The following is an 18,748-nucleotide window of genomic DNA, read 5'->3' as shown; positions in this document are numbered from 1 at the left end:
GCTTGCGACATCGATCTTGACCACAGCCCCAACGTCATTTGGCTAGAGAGAAGCTGCCGTCTCTCTCTCTGGGTGTGTGCGTGCTGCTTCTTTTGATCCTCACCCCTCTTTACACGGCTTTACAGAGCAGTGACCGAGAAGCCACACAGAGAGCTTCAGCCCTCCTTCCTTTGGACCAGCCTTGAACGAGCTTCTTTGCAGTCACAGACTCCAAGAGACAAGGAGCAGAGCCAGCATCAAGATGGCAACCCACCGTGCCGATGCCAGCGCACTCCTCGACAACCGCGGCTACACGGGTCCCCTAATCCGCGGTGTCAACCCCGCGACGCTATTCGAAAAGGCTGTCCGCGACCGCATCACGGACTCATACTACTGGAAAGAACAATGCTTCGGTCTCAATGCCGCCACTCTGTGTGATCGCGCAGCGGAACTGACCTCTATCGGAGGGACGTATGGCGTTGGGCAAAAACCAACACCGTTCCTGTGTCTTGCGTTCAAGATGCTGCAGCTCGCGCCAGAGAAGGACATCGTGTTGGAGTATCTGAATTTCACCGATCCAGGGAGTGATGCGGAAGGCGACACAGCAGAGGACGCGGATAACGGTGTGGTGAAATCCCGTGGCGATTTCAAGTATCTGCGCGCACTGGCAGCGTTTTATATCCGACTAACCTTTGATCCTGTCGATATTTACAAGTCGCTAGAACCGCTGCTGTTGGACTACCGGAAATTGAGACGCAGGATGCGAGAGGGATTCGTGCTGACAACGATCGACCAGTTCGTGGACGATCTGTTGACCAAGGATCGCGTGTGCGCGACGAGTCTTTGGAAAATTCCGTCTAGACAGCAGCTGGAAGACCTGGACTTGTTGGAAGAGAGGGTCAGCCCGTTGGCTGATGAGCTCGAAGAGCTAGAGAACGAAAGCGACCACAGCAACGAAGGCAGTCGACACAGTGATGCTGAATCCTCCGGACACGCTAGCGAGGACTGATTTTTTCTGAATCGAGTCGCGGGAATCTTGGACTCCAAGGCGTAACACTACGAGGGAGTAGAAACTCAGACTGACGGGCTACTTCTTTTCTCTTCCGACCTGCCGCTTACGGTTGTCTTGTCTGTTGCCGTTGACAGCACTGCATGTCCAGACGCTAGTCACTCAGCTACAGCTGTGTGAAGCCAATAGATCGACACTCTCCAGCGTCCTTCCGTTCCTGAGCCTTACTTGCTCTCCCACAGCGATATCCCAAGGTCCCGGGGATCCGAAATCAGACCATCATTCTGCCTCGGAATGGGGACATATCGGGGAAAACAAAGACACGAGCATCCAGGCTCTTCATGCGGCAATTCCATCCGTACCATTCGGCCTGTCAGGGACATCTCCAGAACGTGAGTTGGCTTTGCCCGAGAACATCTGGAACGCAGAAGCGAACAATGGTCCGATGTACTTACTGTACATGACAGGTGGCGCCGTGAAAGGATTGTCGAGCAGAGGGGATCTCTTTAGCAAATATCAGGGAGCTGATTCACCAAAAGTGGAGACGAAGCTTCTGCTTATATAGATATACCCTGTTCTAGATATCTATCACTGGAAATATAATATATCCATATTCCATAGTCATATTTGACGCAGTACACAAAAGACAAGTACCAAAATGGTATCGAGAAGTCCCCGACTCCTACAAAATAGCCACCTATACAAACAAACGAATCCGGTATATTCTTCATTGCAATAAGAACCAAACGTCAATCGTCATCATGGTTCCATTCCTCTCATTTTTCCCCCTCATCATTGAAATAATCCCTGATAACCAAACCAAAATTCATCAACCTAATACCCCTGCTGCCGATGCCATTTCTCCTCCCACCCCTTAAACCACGGACTCTCATCCAGCGTCTCAACCTTCCACCCTTTCTCCATGAGCCCATTCTCCTCCTGCTCCTTACTCCACTCTTCCATCTTCGGCAAAACAACATGTTCCACATGCCATGTACTCTTATACTCCATGAGGCTCTTTTTCCCTTCTTTCAGCAACGTAGCCACTAGAGCAGGGATGCATGGCTCGTTTCGGAATTCCGTAACGGGCGTGAAGAGGGCTTTGAAATTGAATACGATGGCGGCCGAGAGAGGGAGGCGGCGTAGTGTTTGCCAGTCTACCCGGAGGTGGCAGTCTTCGAGACGAAGGTTGGGGTTTTGGACACTTCGGAGGGCTTCGTGAGGGTCGCCGGGAGGCATGAAGAGAGGCTGGTCGACTTCGAGACCCCAGGAGCCGCGTTGGATGGGTTTGTCGGTGGGCATTTTGGAGAAGAAGCTATTGAGTAGGTTAGATTATATACATATACATATACATATCATGAGGAAGAAAAATGATAGTTGGGATTTTGGGGGAGAGGGAGGGGGATCATACCGATCCATAGAAAACTGCATTTTCTCCTTATAATCCGGAATAGGGGCATGAATCTCATGCAACTGCATCCCAATCTTCGTGGCAACATTCCATCCCAACGACGAACAGATCACACCAGCACGGAAGAAATAGAACCCCGTCTGATCGTCACGCAGCACGATACCAAAGTCCTCGGGGACATTATCCATGAGGATCTCCAGCGGATGCTTGCTCTTGATAACGACTTCGGTGCCTAGGATCCGGTTCTTGAAAATCCGCTTGTCGATTAGACTGAAATACTGCGGGTAGCGAGCGCAGATGAATTGAAGGACCATTTCCATGAGTTCTTTGCATGCGAGTTCGGAGCCGGGGAGGTAATCGAGCACGGCTTTGCCGTGCTTTGCGTATAGGGCTTTTCGCTGCGCGAGTCGCTCCTTGTAGGTGTTTTCGAATTCGATCCACCAGTCGGGTTCCATTTTCTTCAACGCTGTTGAGAGTTGAGATGTTAGTCTATTGGCCCTGGAAGGGGGGGTGTTTCGAGAGAATAACGCTAGCAAGACATACACATTGTCTGGTGATAGGCCCATCTAAACGGACGATAAGGTCGTGGGCGAGCCTTATCAATATCGAATTCAGCATAAGCCTGTGGTAAAGGTACACCACTGAGTTCCGCATAGTTTGGGAAATCTCCCATAGCTCGGATCTCTTCCGCCGAGAAGCCAGTTGGGGTATATTTGTTCGGTTCACTCGTCATATAGTTCGCGGTCATCGGGAGGATGTGTTTTTTGACTTCCTCCTCGCTGACAGCCCTGCAGGGCAATTTTCCCAGCGTGTCGGGCAGTTCTTTCGCAAGAATTGGAAGAACCTCCCGGCGCTGAGGCGGTAGAGTATCGCTATAGCTCGGCGGTGATACAGGAGCTGTACTGCCTTTCTTCTCGGGGGATAGCGAACGCGGTGGTGTAGCGGCCGTCGAGGCTTTGCGGCCACGGAAGCTGACGCGATCGAAGAGGGCAACACGCTGTGCTTTATTCGTGATGAAATACACTGTGCTCATTGAAAGCATGATGACCCCGATTACCCACATGGGGTCCAGCATTTTGAGCGTCTCCAAGTAGGCCATCTCGCCGGTGCGGCAGGCTGCCGCGGAAGTGTATATGTATAGATCAATTAGCGAGGGAGGTATGAACAGCTAAGCTAACATGGAATATGATAATATATTATAAATGATCAATCAAGAATAATCGGCATCAAATCCAGAGGAGTCTCGTCCTTCGGGCAAGAGTATAGCAGTAGCGAATGGCGCAGGAGCAGATATGTACATTCTGTCGGAAAGCAAAGAGCCGGAGACGAGGACTTTAAAGACGGTGTGTAGATTGCAGCCTCTCGCAGTCTAGCTACGATTGAACGACAGACGAATGTCCCACCGCGGTTGCACTGGAAAAGCGTCCAGCGGTCCTGTCGAATGGTTTTACTATGTTGGGTGAGGAGATGCAGATAAGAGATGCTGATAAGCGCAGCTCCCCACACGTAAATGGCATCAATTACCTCTTGAGGGGTTAGCCCCAGCGGCTGGCTGGTTTTGTCCAAGAGAATTGATTGATTGACCTGGGTTGACCTGCGGAGGGATAGATAGCGGAAAAAGAATCGAGCGGATGCTGGTGCTGGTGCTGGATGGCATACTGCAAAGATACCGCTTGTCGTGAAGCGTATGGCCTCTCTTGGTTCGCATCATCTCATTCATGACATGGTTTGCTAATGCAGTACTGTGCCGTCGTACACTGTTGAGCTATAGTCGAGCAGAATCTAATCACCATCCGATCGCAGCATTCTGATTCAGGCGCGCGATTGATTACTCGTCGACTGAATCTCCTCATTCTCTCGCCATCAGCTTCTCTCCATACCAAAGTTCCGAGTCGCATTATCCTTCCATTTCCTTCGCATTCGAGCGTCGTTTGTTGCTTCAAATAGCCGGTCATCAGTTCCCCGTGATTCGACAACGGTGCCCCTTCGCATCGCACACCCCCGGACTGGCAGGTGCGCGGAGAGAGGCGAATATAATGACTTCGAGCATGGCGATTGCTTGGACGTGGTTCGAATACAGTTGGCGCTGGACCGGCTGTACCAAAGAGGAAAAGTGCTGGAGGGGAGCCAACTCCCGATCCGGTAAAACTGTCCCGTGAGCAATCATTATCAGGCCGATCGCATACCGCCATGAAGAGAGCTGTGCAAAATAAATTGATAATCATTGATAGCTAGTTACCGTAGGCCGGAGTCGTGAAGGTAATCAGGAGGGAAAAAAAAGAAGAAAAAAGAAAGAAAATAAAAGAAAATAAGAGAAGAATTATATAATACATGGATACATCCATACTAATCGACCTTTGTCATATAATGCTTGCAGGTTATAGCTTTTCTATGACAAGCTCTCAATAAATTAGTAGCATTTTCTCTTGTTTGCAATAACACGTCGCTCAAGCGTAGGGTGCAGGTGAGAGAAGATGTCAGAGAAAGTGACACCCAAGTTCTGCATTTCCGTCGTCAGATCATTTTAGCGATCCCAAACAACGGCGCGGACAAGTCCCTCGAAGAGTTGAGACAGACGATGTTCTTTGACAAAGTCGTAGTGGTCTGCTGCTGCAGACCAGCTATCGGCGGCGGGTCGACCACCCCAAGGTTGGATCATGAAAAGGACAAGATCAAACGAGATGGAATCGCCATCTCCTAGATCCTGCACCGCTCAGTCAAGGCATCTTCCGATGCAGAATATCCACAGCGTTGACCTCAGTTAGGTCTGCCTCGAATCTAGCCCTCCAATATTTGTAGTTTCAACCACGGAACTTTGGGGCGACTCTCTCAGCAGCTCCCGATCCTCCGCTCGCAATTGCGCTCTCAGCTCTTCTGCCCCTTGACGTCGTATAGATTCAGTGACCTGACGTACGTCTTGGATCCATCTTTTAATCGCCCTATCGCAAAGAGCCTCAGGCCAGTTAGCAGTCTCTGCCTCGATCTTATAGTACGCATACTGAATCCCATCAAGAATCTTGTGAAGTTCAAACCTCCGGCGCGGAAGTGGCCAGATCTCTTCGTCAAGCTTGACATCAGCTTGTTTTCTTTTCGCATGTACCTGAGCGGCGTTGTGGATATCTTGGATATTGAATTTCGTTCCACCAGCGGCGAGGATAGCTTCCCGATTTCCGTTTTGGGGGTTAAACAGCATCTTTTTGACCTCTGCAGGTTTATAGCCTTTTGCAACCTCCTGCGCAGCAAGCTGTCGCACTGCAGTGGTGGCTTTATGCGCCATTAACTCATAGTCGTGATTATGAACACCAGCAGTCAGTTCAATCACCACTGTCACCCCATTATCCTGGACCTTCATCTTGAAGGGACAGGCCTGCGGCTTGCGCGATGTCCGCTGCCGTTGCCTCTGCTCGGGTGGAACAGTCGGACGCTCCGTCTTCCTCCATAGCCGGCACCAATAGTAGTGTACTACTCTACCATCAGCCTTCGGGGTGACGCGATTTCGGGTAAACATATTATCGACGAAGGGGAACAGGTGGTGGAATTGCGCGGATGACATCGTATATGGGGAATGTTTATCCAAATGGAACAGCTTCTCTCGAAACGTCTCGAGTTCGGGGGGGATAGTTATGAGATTTGATGTCGGCGCGGTCGGCGTCGCGGTCGACGCGTTCGAGCTCGGTGGCTCAGTCGGTGGATTTGATGCCATGATCGTTATATTAATATGAAGGTAAGAAGATCAAATAGCAAAAGCAGCAGTCACGAATAGCTTCAAATAGACCCAAACAGGTAAGGAACTGTTTGCATAGAAAGACGCGTAGAACAGTAGTTGGCGCGTTGGACTCTCAAAAACGACATGCGACTTAAAGCCGGCTAGACGCGATCTCGTGGACCCGATCCCTTTAAACCCTTTTCGGCGGCGAGGGCCGAAGAGATCGATCGGATTCAGCTGCACAGTCCGCAGCTATTTTAATTGCTCAATAAGAACCAAATATCGGTGGTCCCAACTGACCTGGTAACAGGGACCTATGAGTCTATGACAGTCTGCGGACCCCCGCGGCAGGTAAAGATCTTTGATCACGTGACATAGAGTTCAGGCACAACAGAGGTAGTATACAAGTAAACAAGTAGCTCTAGCCTAGAGGTTAGTATTCTGGGAGAACATTAAATGACTCTGTGTAGAGATGGATGAAGATATCACCCATTAGGATAGCGCATCAGTGTCTGAACTGGGGTCGGCTACATCTAAATGCATATGCGCAGTAGACTTATCTTTGCAACTGCCTCGGCCCAGAGATTTACCCTGTGCTAGATATACTTTATGAAACTTCTGGCTTTCGTTTAAGAGAAAGAAAGAAATAATACTTATTGTTGAAGAACTCCTACTCAAACTCCACAGCTTATCTACATACATAGTCCATTCACAAATTCATTTCTCCCTCTCTAATCCCTAGCACAAGTAACTCTACTCAAATTAGCGGAATTAACGAAATAGATATAGCATTGCCAGATAATCCCACAAAATCTGTAGTATAAACAATATAAAAATAGTCAATATCACTAGTAACTTAAACTAACCCATCCAACAACAAAGGAGAAGAGGAAAAGAAGGCAATCTCCTCCTACCTTTATACTATCATTCATAGCATAGCATAGCACAAAGCCAGACTTATTCATTCACATACATCTTATTATCTATTCCTTCCATGTATACATATACACATATATACACAATCAAGATGTTGTCGTTATTGTTGTCCTTGTCCTTATGGTGATTGTTGTCCCCGACGATACATATAGCGGGTCCTATAGCATATCATGGCGGCTGGGAATACCGTCAATTTCTATCTGTAGGATGTTATGTTCAGGATGCTTTGTTTCTTTTCCTTCCTCATCGTTGGCTTTTTCCAAAACACATATTCACTTTTCTTTTATTGTCATGTGAAGTTTGTCGGGGAATTCATCCCCCCAGGGTGATTGATAGTGGTGTTGTTCATGCTATTCTTGTCTTGTCTTGTTCAGAACTGGACTTGAACATACAATAACAGAGCAGAGCAGAGCAGATCAGCAGGGCCATCTTCTTGGGAGCTTCATATCTTGAACCAAACTTGAACTCGAACTCGAACATCTCGAAATATCCATACTGCATTACATCTGCCATCTGCCATCCTCATCCATCCATCCATCTATCTATCTACTCGAACCATGCAAAAAATGGCCACCTTCACTAAATTCACCTCCCTACCACCAGAACTAATCATCCTCGTCTCCGACTACCTCTCCGTGCAAGACCTATGCCACCTCTCAGCGACGTCTCGTCGGATCAACCATCTTCTCCGCCCTTGTCTCCACCAAGCAGGCAAGCTCTACGCCCTCGCCAGCCCAGCCGACTACGAGAAATGGGCCCTCCTAGCGACGACAGCTGGTGGGCGTCGAGCCAGACAGGAAAAACACCCCGTTGAACCACTAGTCACCTGCATCGTGGATGGGCGGTACGGAAGCGTGAGGAAATTCCTCGAGTTTGGCGTCGATCCGAATGCGTATACGGTTACGGGGGTGAGGATGTTGAAGTGTGCGTTGTATCATTTCCGATTTGATATTGCGGAGCTTTTGCTGGAGTTTGGGGCAGATCCGTGTCTGGGGGATGTGGGACAGAGGGATAGTGCTGTTCCGTTGGGTGCTGCGGCGACAGCGGGCTCGGATGAGATGGTCAAGAGACTCATTGAGGCTGGGGCGGATGTTACTGGACCTGGGGTGATGCATGCGGTTGCGGAGAATTGCGCTCTTGGGATTGTCAAGATGGTTGTTGAGAAAGGGGCGGATATCTGGGAGGTTGAGGAAGGGGGAACGGTTCTTCATTCTGCGGTGAGGAATTCCGATCATCGAGTGACGGAGTATTTGCTCGGGTTGGGACTGAGAGAGGTTGTGTCTGCGAGGAAGCCGAATGGGGAGACGGCGTTGTGGAATGCGTGTTATGCGCAGAACCCCAAGACGATTCAGTTGTTGTTCGATGCGGGGATTGTTCTGACTGCGAGGGATCGATGGGGTGGAACGGCCGTTCATCAGGCTGCGCTGAGCCGTCAGACGGAGGCAGTCAGGTTCATGCTCAGGGCCGGAGTGCGCATCAATCTCGCTGGGGAGAATAGGGACTCCGAATTGCACTATGCCGTCAACGGGGGAGATTGTGAGATTATCCAGCTGCTGATCCGTCGCGGCGCATGGGTGAACTGGCCGAATCGGTTTGGGGAGACGCCGCTGCATCTGGCAGCCATGTACGACCGCGGAGACATCGTCGAGGTATTGTGTGCTGTTGGCGCGGACCCGACTGTCAGAGACCGCCACGGCAGGACTCCCATCGACCTGGCTGTTGAGCGTTGTCACGAAGATAGCGTGCGGACCATGCAGTCTCCCTGGCAGGCGAGAGCATGGTTGTGATACGCGGAAGGATCGTGGAAGACTGATCGATTGGTTTGATGTACGAGTTAGATACCCAAGGCGCAGTTATGACAGCGGAATGAATTGAATTATTTCCGGAATCCAGTTGTATATTCTTCAAAGGATGCACTCGAACAAAGGGTCCACTATAATAACTGCTCGGTACATAAATCAATAATTCAAGGGCATAGCATTCGTATGATATGTAGGAGGTATGTACTCGAAAAACGCCTTCTGGATCCCAGGACTATCTGCAAAGAAGCTCCACCTCGGTATACACCATTATTCCCACCCTAGCAAACCACCAATCCGGTTCGTCGTGTTCAAGAATTCTATGTTCTCTTGGAAGGAATGAAAGAGGGTTGAAAAGAGCGGTCTCAGGAAAAGATAAATGCGCGGATATGCTGCAGTTGTGTTCCCGAGAAGCGATTAAATGCCACACATCGTGGAGTGCGGCAACAAGACGGGAAGGCGAATAGCCAACCAAGTCATCGACAATCCCGACGAGGATGCGAAGGCACATGAGGTCGTAATACACGTGTCAGGGGAAAACAACCTCCCCTGAATGCAAAAGGATAGACCACAGCAGTAGACTACCAGCTTGCGTTTCTCGGAAGTCATCCGCGAAAGAGAGTCAGTCAAAGCGATGACTGCGCACAAGCAGATTGGAGCAAGGAAACAAGTTGTGTTGGAAAAGAAGATGGGTATCATAACACCACAGTGTTCGCCATGCTGTGCAAATCAAATAGGGTAAGGAAATTGATTACAGTGGTAGGTCGCTACCGTAATTGAATACGTTGACTTAGTCGGGGTTCGTAAGCTAGACGAACGTTAGCATGTCGACTTCACGAGTAGTAAGAAACATCAGTGTTACTTACCCGGAGGACGGGTCGTGAGTAATCCTGGTTATCCTGGAGGGAAACGTTGCTGAGGCGATGCCCGTTGGGATACAGAGTCGCCTCCTTGTTCATGCGGTTATCTGTGAAGGCAGCCGCCCCAGTTGGTGATGAGGGAATGTTTCTCATTATGCTCATCTGCGAAGTCTTGCTGTGACGGCGTCCATCGAGCAGGTTGCCTTGGATGCTGGGGTCGTATGAACCGTCGCTAGCAGCGGAGCGGCGGCGAGCGTAGCAGAACCAGAAAAGGAAACCGAGGAGAACACCAGCTCCAGCGAGAGAGCCGACGACAACTCCTGCAATAGCACCGCCGCTCAATGCAGAGCTGCTGGTGGACTTGTGGGTTCCTTCCTGGCCAGCCGCCATTGTCGACTCCGGATTTTGGATGGTGACCGTCACTGGCTGACCAGCCACCGTCTGCACGGAAAGAGATGGCTTGCTAGTGGTTGCCGGAACAGTCTGTGAAGCGGTAGTCGACTCCGAGCTGGAGCTGCTACTAGAAGACGACTTGGATGTCTATGGCACAAGTTAGCGCTTACATTCCCCAACATTCATCACAAATGATTTGGTCCGTGCGTCGTGCGAATTCCAACATTCGAAGGAGAGTAACCCGTACAGTAGTAGGCAATGTTGAAGTTGAAGAACTAGGGGTCACTGTGACGACGGTGTTCGTCTGGTCATTCGACGCAGTCACCGTCACAGTCACGGGCTCAGGCTCAGCACTAACAGTAGTACTCTCCTGGTTGTCGTCAAAACCATGTACAATGACGAGAAAGGAAACGCTTGGGTATCACATTGCAGAAAGACTCGCAAGAATCGCACGACGCGGACCAAAAAAGTTAAAAGGATCTGGGGTGAAACTAACCGCCTTGGAGGTGGCAGCAGCGGTTTTACTGCTGGATGATTGAGTACCCGAGGGGAGAACGTTTGCCATCTGATAATAAACGTAGAGGCCTTTTGAAACGTTTCCACATTTATCGCTTTGGTAGCCGGGACAAGATTCGGAGCAATCGCTGGCCGAGGTCGTCTCGCTCGGGGCATAGTTGGAACACCAGCAGTCATGTCCTTGCAAGATAGCATAAGCATAATCGGCATTACAGGTCTGCTCGCACAGTCCGTAGGATTGGTATGTGGATGCCACTGTAGATTCTTGTTAGCAATTTACTCGACCGAAGGGGATTTTCGGTACCACATACTAGCATCGAAATCTGAGCCTGTGTTTTGCGAGGAGCAGTAGGAGATGTCTTCCGAGGCTAGCACGCTGTGCATGGCCACCGCAGCCAGCAGCGCCAGCCGCATTATCGAGATCGGAGCGACAGTCATGGCGGACAGTGAAATCCCGCGCCGCGTCACAGAACAGATCCTGTTTTGGGAGCTGTCGACCCAGTAGATGTCGAGAGCACCCGTCCCTCACGATACGGTGACCCTTGAACGCCTCCAATCGATGTTGGCAGTCTGTACCAGTAACCCTTTGATCTTTTTCTTCGAGAGTTGAATGTTGGACGACACGATCGGCTAGCACCTCAAACGGAGCGTGGCTTGGTGAAAAACAATGACCCAGTCCGGACTCCTGCACGTGTATCAATGTCGTGAGTGTCGGAGAAAAGAAACAATTTTTTTTTCTGTTCCCTTTTTTTTTTCTCTAGGTGGTGTCGTCAAACAAAACAATAACGAGTGTGTTCTGCGCCAACGAGGATCCCCTTCAACATTGAGAGCGGCGGTGTTAGCCCAAGGTAATATTATCCGCTATGGTGCAGTACAATCCTCCAACCTACCCTGTGAATAATCGTTGTTTGTTTCCTTTTCGAATGTGCCTGCCACCCACCTGCCTGCACTGATACCTGGACTTTAAGGCGGAGGCATTCGATGATCGACGATCGCGGACAAGCTGTCAGAAGATCGAGGGCATCGTCGCCCGGGACGGCACCTAAACGCAAGAAAACAAGCGTAACGAGGGTACAGCCGGTGGGAGACGACGGAACCGGGAAGGAGGACGACGAGAAAGAGTGGGTGTGGCACGCAGAAGGGATCGAGGGATCGAGAGAGAGAGATAGAGTGAGAGAGAGAGGGAAACGAAAAAAGGAAGAGAAGAAGATCGTGAGTGGAGGAGGAGGGGACGAGAGAGTAGAGCAAAGCAGAGCAAAGCAAAGCACAGCAGAGACGGGATGAGGGCTTGTTTCTGCTGTGAAGCGGGAAGTGGGTGCTGGCCCAGATTCTGATTTCTTGGTCTTGGTTTGGTGACTACGAGCGATGCTTCTCTTCGTCTGGTTCACGGCGTGCGAGGGGCCGCCGTCGACCCGATCCCGGTCCACCTGGCGTTCTTGTAGACGATTCTACCGTTCACTAGATTGTGCTAACAACGTACCGCTGTCATCGTGGTTCTGCTTTGTACTCGACTCTCTTCCTAGTAGTTGTCTATGTACATTTGATTAACTCTACATACTACTACTTACTCTAGGTACACAACAGTCATCATCACACGATCCCCCAGAGACACACCATTCTTCCCATGGTACGACCGTCAAGGGATAATCCCGCGTTGGGGTACGATGCAAAAGAGAGAAGAAAAAAAAGACTGCCACCAAGTCTGACCGCATCGGGAAAGGGCGCCAGGCCTGTCACATTATTGCTGAGTTGCTGGGCGCGGCTGGCCCGGATATCCCTCTCTCTCTCTCTCTTATGGTACAGACCGGGGGAGTAGTTATTTGCGGTCTGATTAGTCTGTTTACCATACTTTAGTTCTGTTTTTCCTTCTATGGTACTCTATGGTTGAGCTATCTGATGCTTATTTTTCTTTTTCCATACAGCCAGGCAATTTCACATAGACAGAGAGAAGATCACTCACTCCTGCTAAGTCTGATTATTTCATACTCTATTTATGTACCATACTGTGCTACACACAGACAACAAGTACGCGGCCCCTTCTCGCTCTGGCCAGCTGGAACAGGCAATCCCCAGCGGTGAGGTTGGCCATCGCGCTCATCTGGTACCGCAGAAAGCTCGATCCACCGACCCACGCTCAGGGCCAGAACCGGACGACGCACCGATCGGCCCTGGAGTTCTGGCATCGGCTCTAGCACCGAACGGATTCATGGATCAGGGCTCGTACTAGTATCGGGTAAATTAGATAGATAGATAGATGGATAGATAGGAAAAGAAAAAGAAAGTATCATATTATTCTATCATAAACAATAATAAGATCATAAAAGACAATAAGGTTCATACTACATATTACATAACCATTCCAACAGCAATGTTAACTATAAAGTCTCTTTTGTTTATTCTTCTTATTTTATTAGTATTCTCCCTGAATAATAATATCGGCTGGTTGAACCATCTCCGGATCTGACGTGCCGCCATGGTCCGCCAGCAGGGGCAAAAAGTTGGCATTTGGCAGCCCACGGGACATTCCAAGTTGGCACGTCAGCAACCATGGCGCCGCCCGCAAGGGAAATGATCGGTTCCGCGTCCCCCCAGGAATGATGCGACTGATAGGGTGCACGTCAGCCCTTGACACTATGTACTACTAACTATAGTATGTATAGTTACTCGGATACTCCTATCATACTACTTGAGCCCTCAGCAGTCACATTGTCGCCCATGCAACTGTTTGAAATTCTTCCATAGTTCTTCTCTCGCGGGCGGCTGTACCGGCATCCGAGCAGTGGCTGACGCTCTAGAGGAGAGCTAGTATCCCCGAGCGACCCTAGCGACCGACATGGCTGGTGAACTATTACGAGTACGGTCCCGTCGGTCAGCGCGACCAGAGAGCAACAAAAATAATCATCATGGTCAGTTCCCAACGAGACTGAGACGAGTATTATTTAAATAAATAAATAAATACCATCAAGATGGTCGACAGCAGACCTGATGTGTGGCCGGAGCATGGCTGCACACATTGGTACGGGACCCCAAGTTTCACCCAGACCAGTACGAATCTCTGAATGGCCAGGCCGGATTTGCCACAGAGGTCCATTCAATATTAATCCCATCCTCAAGTTCGATGATGAGCATCGCGCACTCGCGGGGCTGTCTCCTCATGTCTTCCGTCTTGGTCATACTCTTGCATATCCAGATGCATACTATTATAGTAGTACTACTATGGTACTACAGAGGCTTCTGCCGCGAACTTCGGCACATCACCGTCGACGATAACGACTTGGGCGCGGGGGAAAGCCCATCGAGTCGGCCAATGGAAACCAAACAATCCAGAACCATCTGCGACATGCATGTGCACGGGTTTCAAACTCTCTGCGCCATGTTGCCAGGATAAGGCCAAGAGATCATTGCTGATTCGTATCGTAACTATCAGTTCGAATCTTAAGAACTGCGACAACTGCGACTCGACCACTGGTTTTACCTCCCGTCTATCGTTTTTATTCTTAGCTCCCTCCCCTTCCCCTCCTCGTCCCCTCCCCAACCATCCAGAGAAAGGGTGTGTGTGGGTGGGTATAACAATAATAACAACAAGGTCTTGTCCTGAAAGTATGTATAATCCGAATCATAATAATATTAATATTAATATTAATCCTGCGACTCCGTGAATCCACCGCGCGGATTCTGAGAGTCGACAACTCTCAGCTTACCGGACGCCATCGACGTAATAATAATAAGGGGAGTGTTCAGTGGTCCCGGTTAAACAGAACGGGCAAAAAAGAAAGATTGCGGTTCCTGACTCGCGTTGGCTTATATGGTAAGCCATTATTTTCCCTTCGGACGGGAAACACCGCCACCAATGGTCAAGCCACGGTTGCAGTGCCGACTAAGCACTTTAACCAAGTTAAGGATTAAATTAACAGTAGTAGTACCTACCTAGGTACGTCAGGAACAGAGTATAAGCTGAATCGTTCTCAACCAACGGAGTCTTCTGTAAAACTGGCTAATAACGAATCCAAAATGAAATATAAAATATGCTGTATGTACCTTACAGCTGTCTCATCTCCAATTGAAAAAGCTCCAATCGCCCAGCCTCAAAGCAGCATCCAAGACTAATTTATCATTCGCCCGCCATATGATAGATCTCCCGCGGGCGTCCACAACGCCGCGTTTCCCAGAATGGCTTCGACTCCTGATGATCCCTGGCCGGTGCGGAATTCCCGTCCAACCACAGATCGCCAATCGATCCAATTGTCCACTTGGCTATCGGACTTGGCTCCACGAGGTGAATCGACAGGAATCGATTCCATCGAAGATCCCACAAGCTGTGTCTCAGCCATCGCGAGATTCGCTTCGCCTACGGGCCTGGAGAAATTCAAAGCCAGTGCCACACACGCACGTCTAGAAGCAAAAGCAAAACCCGGATCGTGAGGCGCGATGATCATGGTGGGACACACTCAGAAGCCGTCACGCACGCTCCTCTCTCTTTCTCTGTGTGTGTCTCTCTCGCATGCGCGCGTCACAGGAGGTTGGATTTGATTCATTTTGAGTAGATGATGATAATAATAATACTTCTTCCCTTCCTCATGACCACGCAATAAGACCTTGCAGCTCATAGATCTGGCTAGCCCTCTCAGGCTGAACAACGTGGTGAGCGGAGATTCGATCGGGGATTTTTCATTATTTTATTGTGCTTTAAAATCCCCTGCGTCGTGATCATGCTTTTTTGCCACCCGGAACAGGTATTAACCAATGCTCAATGATGGAAGCATTGGCAATCCATTCGAATCACCCGTCCGTTGGAGTCGATTATTCGCTCGCAGTTCTTGATGATGATGATGATGATGATGATGATGATGATGATGATGCTTCTGCGCACGGTAGGATGCAGACGCCAGGATTAACCCCTGCTGTCGTCCATGAGGGTTGAGCATGGGCATGATGCGGACTTAAGACTACTCTATATAGCTGCATTCGACGAAACTAACAGTCGTTATTCTGCGGAGTACGACGCGGCTTCTTTATGGCTTACTTCCCTCCCTCAATTTTGTATATCCTACCACATCAATCAACATTGACAAGACAAGAACAGCTACACCACTTCAAGAACTATATGCGTTTTCTGGGACCCCTTCATATTATTCTTCTTGGCATAACTAACGTATTCTTCTCTTTGAGGCCGTAGTGCACATTAGTTAACTACCAATAGATCATGAAAATCAGATCTAGTGTAGTTCTTATAGCTGCCCTCGTCCAACGGATGACTTTAGACGGAATAAACAAGGGAAACAGAAAAAAATAAAACTTGCCAAAGGCATGAAAAATGAAAAAGCGCTTCCTACCTACAGATAAATAGCATACCTTTATCAACGAACTTCGGGCCTGGAATAAGTCAATATATCTGCAAGTGGCGCTTTATAAATATAAGAACTAATTTTATTAAAATCAGAACAAAATCCTCTTAATGCCAAGTATATTCTGAACCTTGACTAATCGCCTACACCGGGTTCGGCCTTTTTTCAGAGAGATGCACCTAGGATTGTATTTCGGATCGGGGGCCCTTACATTACATTAAGCGATGAGGGATCTCCTTGATCTTATCTAGAAAGTTAGGGGCTACCGATTCGCGCATAGAAGACGACAAAGTATTTAAGTAGGCCTGGTATATGAATACTATCTATTGTAGCCAGGACAGCGCTAGGGAAGAGGAAAAATCTGCTGCGGAAGAAAAACGCGATGTCCGGCGAATAATATCTAGAGCGATTTCTACTTATACTGAAAGCAAGCTGAAGTTGTGACCATCTCTCGAAGATCGCAGTTGTATCAGGGTCTCTCTCGGATGAGAAGGGTCCGGATAAACTCAACATTCCTTCTCGCCGACTTAGGAGATGGTTATCGTTGCTCGACATATGTCTCTAGGAGAACGCGCGGATTTGCGATATATATTCGCCATTCAATGGCCAGGCTTGCATCGGCGAAAGGAGTTGGCGATGGATGCGACATATGGTACTAATACAATGCCGGGATGGAATTATATGCTGTGCTTGCTGAACTCGATGGAAATTAGTATGCCATTGGCTTATCTCTTCCTTGGACAACCTCTTTTGGAAGATGGCTTTAAGAAATCAGAGCTAGGAGCGGTCATTTAACTATATTCTTGAACAGTTTCCTGGGTCATTGAAGGCTAAGTACTGGGGGGCTTGGTGGGATGCGATAAGAATACTTCCGAGATCAATGCGGCACGATTTGTTTGGCTATTAACAACGATCTCACTGTGTTCATAGCACGTGTTGTGTGCCATCCGAAAGAAATTAAAGGAATCGAACGAAAACGAGTACGTAAAGTCACTACTTTCCTAGTAGTGAGGTGTAGGAATTGATCCCAGACCTAGAAATATGCTGGGGTTCCGAGCTAATACGTCGGCCTAATGGTGTCTATCTATCGGTGTGGCAAATGGAACTATGTAACACGAAGAAAAAAGGTTCGATGAGAGAGGTTGGCTTATATGCCTAGTAAGGAGCGAGAAATGGTGTTGAATACCTAGGTATGCTTAGACGTCAGATAAAGAGTTGTGCTATTACCCCCCCTTACCTGTAGCAATACATCTAACTGAGGTCACTAATTCAGATTTCCCACTAGTTGGAATAGAATTATTATGCTCATACTTTGTAGCAACCCTTTAAGGCTTTCCCTGGCTAAGTTAGAAACATGTTTCGTCAAAATTGAGATATTTGCAAGGCCAAAATTGTATATCCGGATTAGACTATTAAGCTTATAGAACTACTCATTAATATATAGTACTTTTTCAGCATTAAATTGCTTCGTCTCCTTCTGCTTTTAGGTAATATAGGTATAGTTGTTGGGCAGGCGCTTTATATTGAGACAGTAGGTAGGTAGGTAGTTGGCGTTGAAGTAGCGGCCACGTCAACCTTCGCTGTGACTAAGTGTAGGTTTCTTTCTTTATAACCTTTGGCAAGTTACAAGTGAATCAAGAATCAATAACTCTTCATTCAATAATCTTCAACTCACATAATCATGCTTGCCCGTCTCATAAACAAATTTACCCCCTCTACCACTCCATCTGTGCTCCTTGTTGTTGGCAACTTTGGTGCCACAATTAATGTTCTTCATCTCCTTCCCGAGAACGGCACCATCGAACGCTTCAGCATTACATCCTCCAGGACCACCTTCCGCGACGGCGGAGCCAGAGAGCAAGGGCGCGAGCAAATCGGCGCGGTCACACTTCACGTTGGAGATGGCGAGACTGCGAACAGCTTCCTTGATGACGTTGAGACACGAATCCGCAAGCTGCGGAATGGTTCCCTGGGCTCGAGCCCGGCGCAGCTGCAGACAGACAGTATTGAGGTGACTCAGCTGGTGCAAGAAGTCCTCCAGCCCGCGGCGCTCGATGCGATTCACGAAAGAGAGACTCGAGATCGCTCTATGCGCGCGACGCAGACGTACCCTGTTTTTGTTGTCTACATCATACGCTCGAGGGCAGGGAGGATCCTGACTGAGCCGACGAGTTTTCCTCAATGAGTTCCCATTGCGCTCAATATACGAATAGTAGGTAGTTGTGGTGTTTTGAAATAACATTACATGCATCACAGGAATACATTATCAGATACTCACGCACAGTTGCACGACCTCGGCATTCACGGTGCTGATTTGAGGATGCATCATATGTTTCTTGGAGTAGACAATGTTCGAGCCCCCGACTTATAACATGCCTATTGATACCCTCGTTGGATTGATAGAATTCTACGAATAGATAGGGTTCGAATGACTTCCTGTTCGACGATCTCGATCTCCACATCAGTTAAGTGAGAAGAGAGAAATCAAAGATTTTCATGGAGCATCTCCATCCATATTGGAAATTGTATGGACTAGAAAAATTCCCGACTGGAACAGTCACAAGTTGTGTGCGTGGTCGCTGTGTTGAGCCTCAGTCTGGTTCCATTCTACATCTGGCTTCTCGAACCAGCTTAAGCTTCCAGTAACGAGCGTCGAGAAGAATTCTTCGTGGCGCGTATGGACAGCTCTCGACCGAGATATCACGTCTAGCCTCGACTTGCTCAAGGCGTGCTATTTATGGGAGCAGTAGATCCCCTTTTGGGATAGGCCTCACCGAGCTGCATTATTATCAAA

At 48.8% G+C, this 18,748-nt stretch overlaps 6 protein-coding genes across 6 annotated transcripts; 3 read left to right on the top strand and 3 right to left on the bottom strand.

Moving 5' to 3' along the window:
- The first annotated feature begins 3 nt into the window (after positions 1-3).
- Positions 4-1,405, top strand: C8Q69DRAFT_95339 (putative RNA binding protein). Its single transcript, XM_028634209.1, has one exon. The coding sequence runs from the start codon at positions 242-244 to the stop codon at positions 986-988; it is 747 nt and encodes a 248-aa protein (XP_028482004.1). The 5' UTR covers positions 4-241; the 3' UTR covers positions 989-1,405.
- Positions 1,406-3,804, bottom strand: C8Q69DRAFT_95338 (hypothetical protein). Its single transcript, XM_028634208.1, has 3 exons — positions 2,943-3,804; positions 2,400-2,865; positions 1,406-2,303 (listed from the first exon to the last, which is right to left on the bottom strand). Exons 1-3 carry the CDS (start codon positions 3,496-3,498, stop codon positions 1,823-1,825), a joined length of 1,503 nt encoding a protein of 500 aa, XP_028482003.1. The 5' UTR covers positions 3,499-3,804; the 3' UTR covers positions 1,406-1,822.
- Positions 3,805-4,892: 1,088 nt separating this feature from the next.
- C8Q69DRAFT_95336 (hypothetical protein) lies at positions 4,893-6,409 on the bottom strand. Its single transcript, XM_028634207.1, has one exon. The coding sequence runs from the start codon at positions 6,100-6,102 to the stop codon at positions 5,161-5,163; it is 942 nt and encodes a 313-aa protein (XP_028482002.1). The 5' UTR covers positions 6,103-6,409; the 3' UTR covers positions 4,893-5,160.
- A 1,198-nt stretch (positions 6,410-7,607) lies between these two features.
- On the top strand, positions 7,608-8,828 carry C8Q69DRAFT_509989 (ankyrin repeat-containing domain protein; the record flags this gene model as incomplete). Its single annotated transcript, XM_028633146.1, has 1 exon — positions 7,608-8,828. The coding sequence occupies one exon, from the start codon at positions 7,608-7,610 to the stop codon at positions 8,826-8,828; it is 1,221 nt and encodes a 406-aa protein (XP_028482001.1).
- Positions 8,829-9,630: 802 nt separating this feature from the next.
- Positions 9,631-11,047, bottom strand: C8Q69DRAFT_447550 (putative ER membrane protein Wsc4; the record flags this gene model as incomplete). Its single annotated transcript, XM_028629218.1, has 5 exons — positions 9,631-9,648; positions 9,707-10,240; positions 10,341-10,463; positions 10,590-10,864; positions 10,921-11,047. The coding sequence occupies 5 exons, from the start codon at positions 11,045-11,047 to the stop codon at positions 9,631-9,633; spliced, it is 1,077 nt and encodes a 358-aa protein (XP_028482000.1).
- Positions 11,048-17,635: 6,588 nt separating this feature from the next.
- Positions 17,636-18,139, top strand: C8Q69DRAFT_447547 (hypothetical protein; the record flags this gene model as incomplete). Its single annotated transcript, XM_028629217.1, has 1 exon — positions 17,636-18,139. The coding sequence occupies one exon, from the start codon at positions 17,636-17,638 to the stop codon at positions 18,137-18,139; it is 504 nt and encodes a 167-aa protein (XP_028481999.1).
- Between the last annotated feature and the right edge of the window lie 609 nt (positions 18,140-18,748).

This window comes from Paecilomyces variotii (assembly GCF_004022145.1).
Source record: "Paecilomyces variotii strain CBS 101075 chromosome Unknown C8Q69scaffold_13, whole genome shotgun sequence".
NCBI lineage: Eukaryota > Fungi > Ascomycota > Eurotiomycetes > Eurotiales > Thermoascaceae > Paecilomyces > Paecilomyces variotii.
The sequence above is the reverse complement of the archived record's forward strand: the minus strand, read 5'-3'. Positions and strand labels throughout refer to the sequence as shown.

Coding starts and splice junctions, on each gene's coding strand:
- C8Q69DRAFT_95339 (XM_028634209.1), top strand. CDS start 242: ATGGCAACCCACCGTGCCGATGCCAGCGCACTCCTCGACAACCGCGGC.
- C8Q69DRAFT_95338 (XM_028634208.1), bottom strand. CDS start 3,498: ATGGCCTACTTGGAGACGCTCAAAATGCTGGACCCCATGTGGGTAATC. Junction 2,866..2,942: donor GGCCTATCACCAGACAATGT/GTATGTCTTGCT, acceptor AACTCTCAACAG/CGTTGAAGAAAATGGAACCC. Junction 2,304..2,399: donor ATGCAGTTTTCTATGGATCG/GTATGATCCCCC, acceptor CCTACTCAATAG/CTTCTTCTCCAAAATGCCCA.
- C8Q69DRAFT_95336 (XM_028634207.1), bottom strand. CDS start 6,102: ATGGCATCAAATCCACCGACTGAGCCACCGAGCTCGAACGCGTCGACC.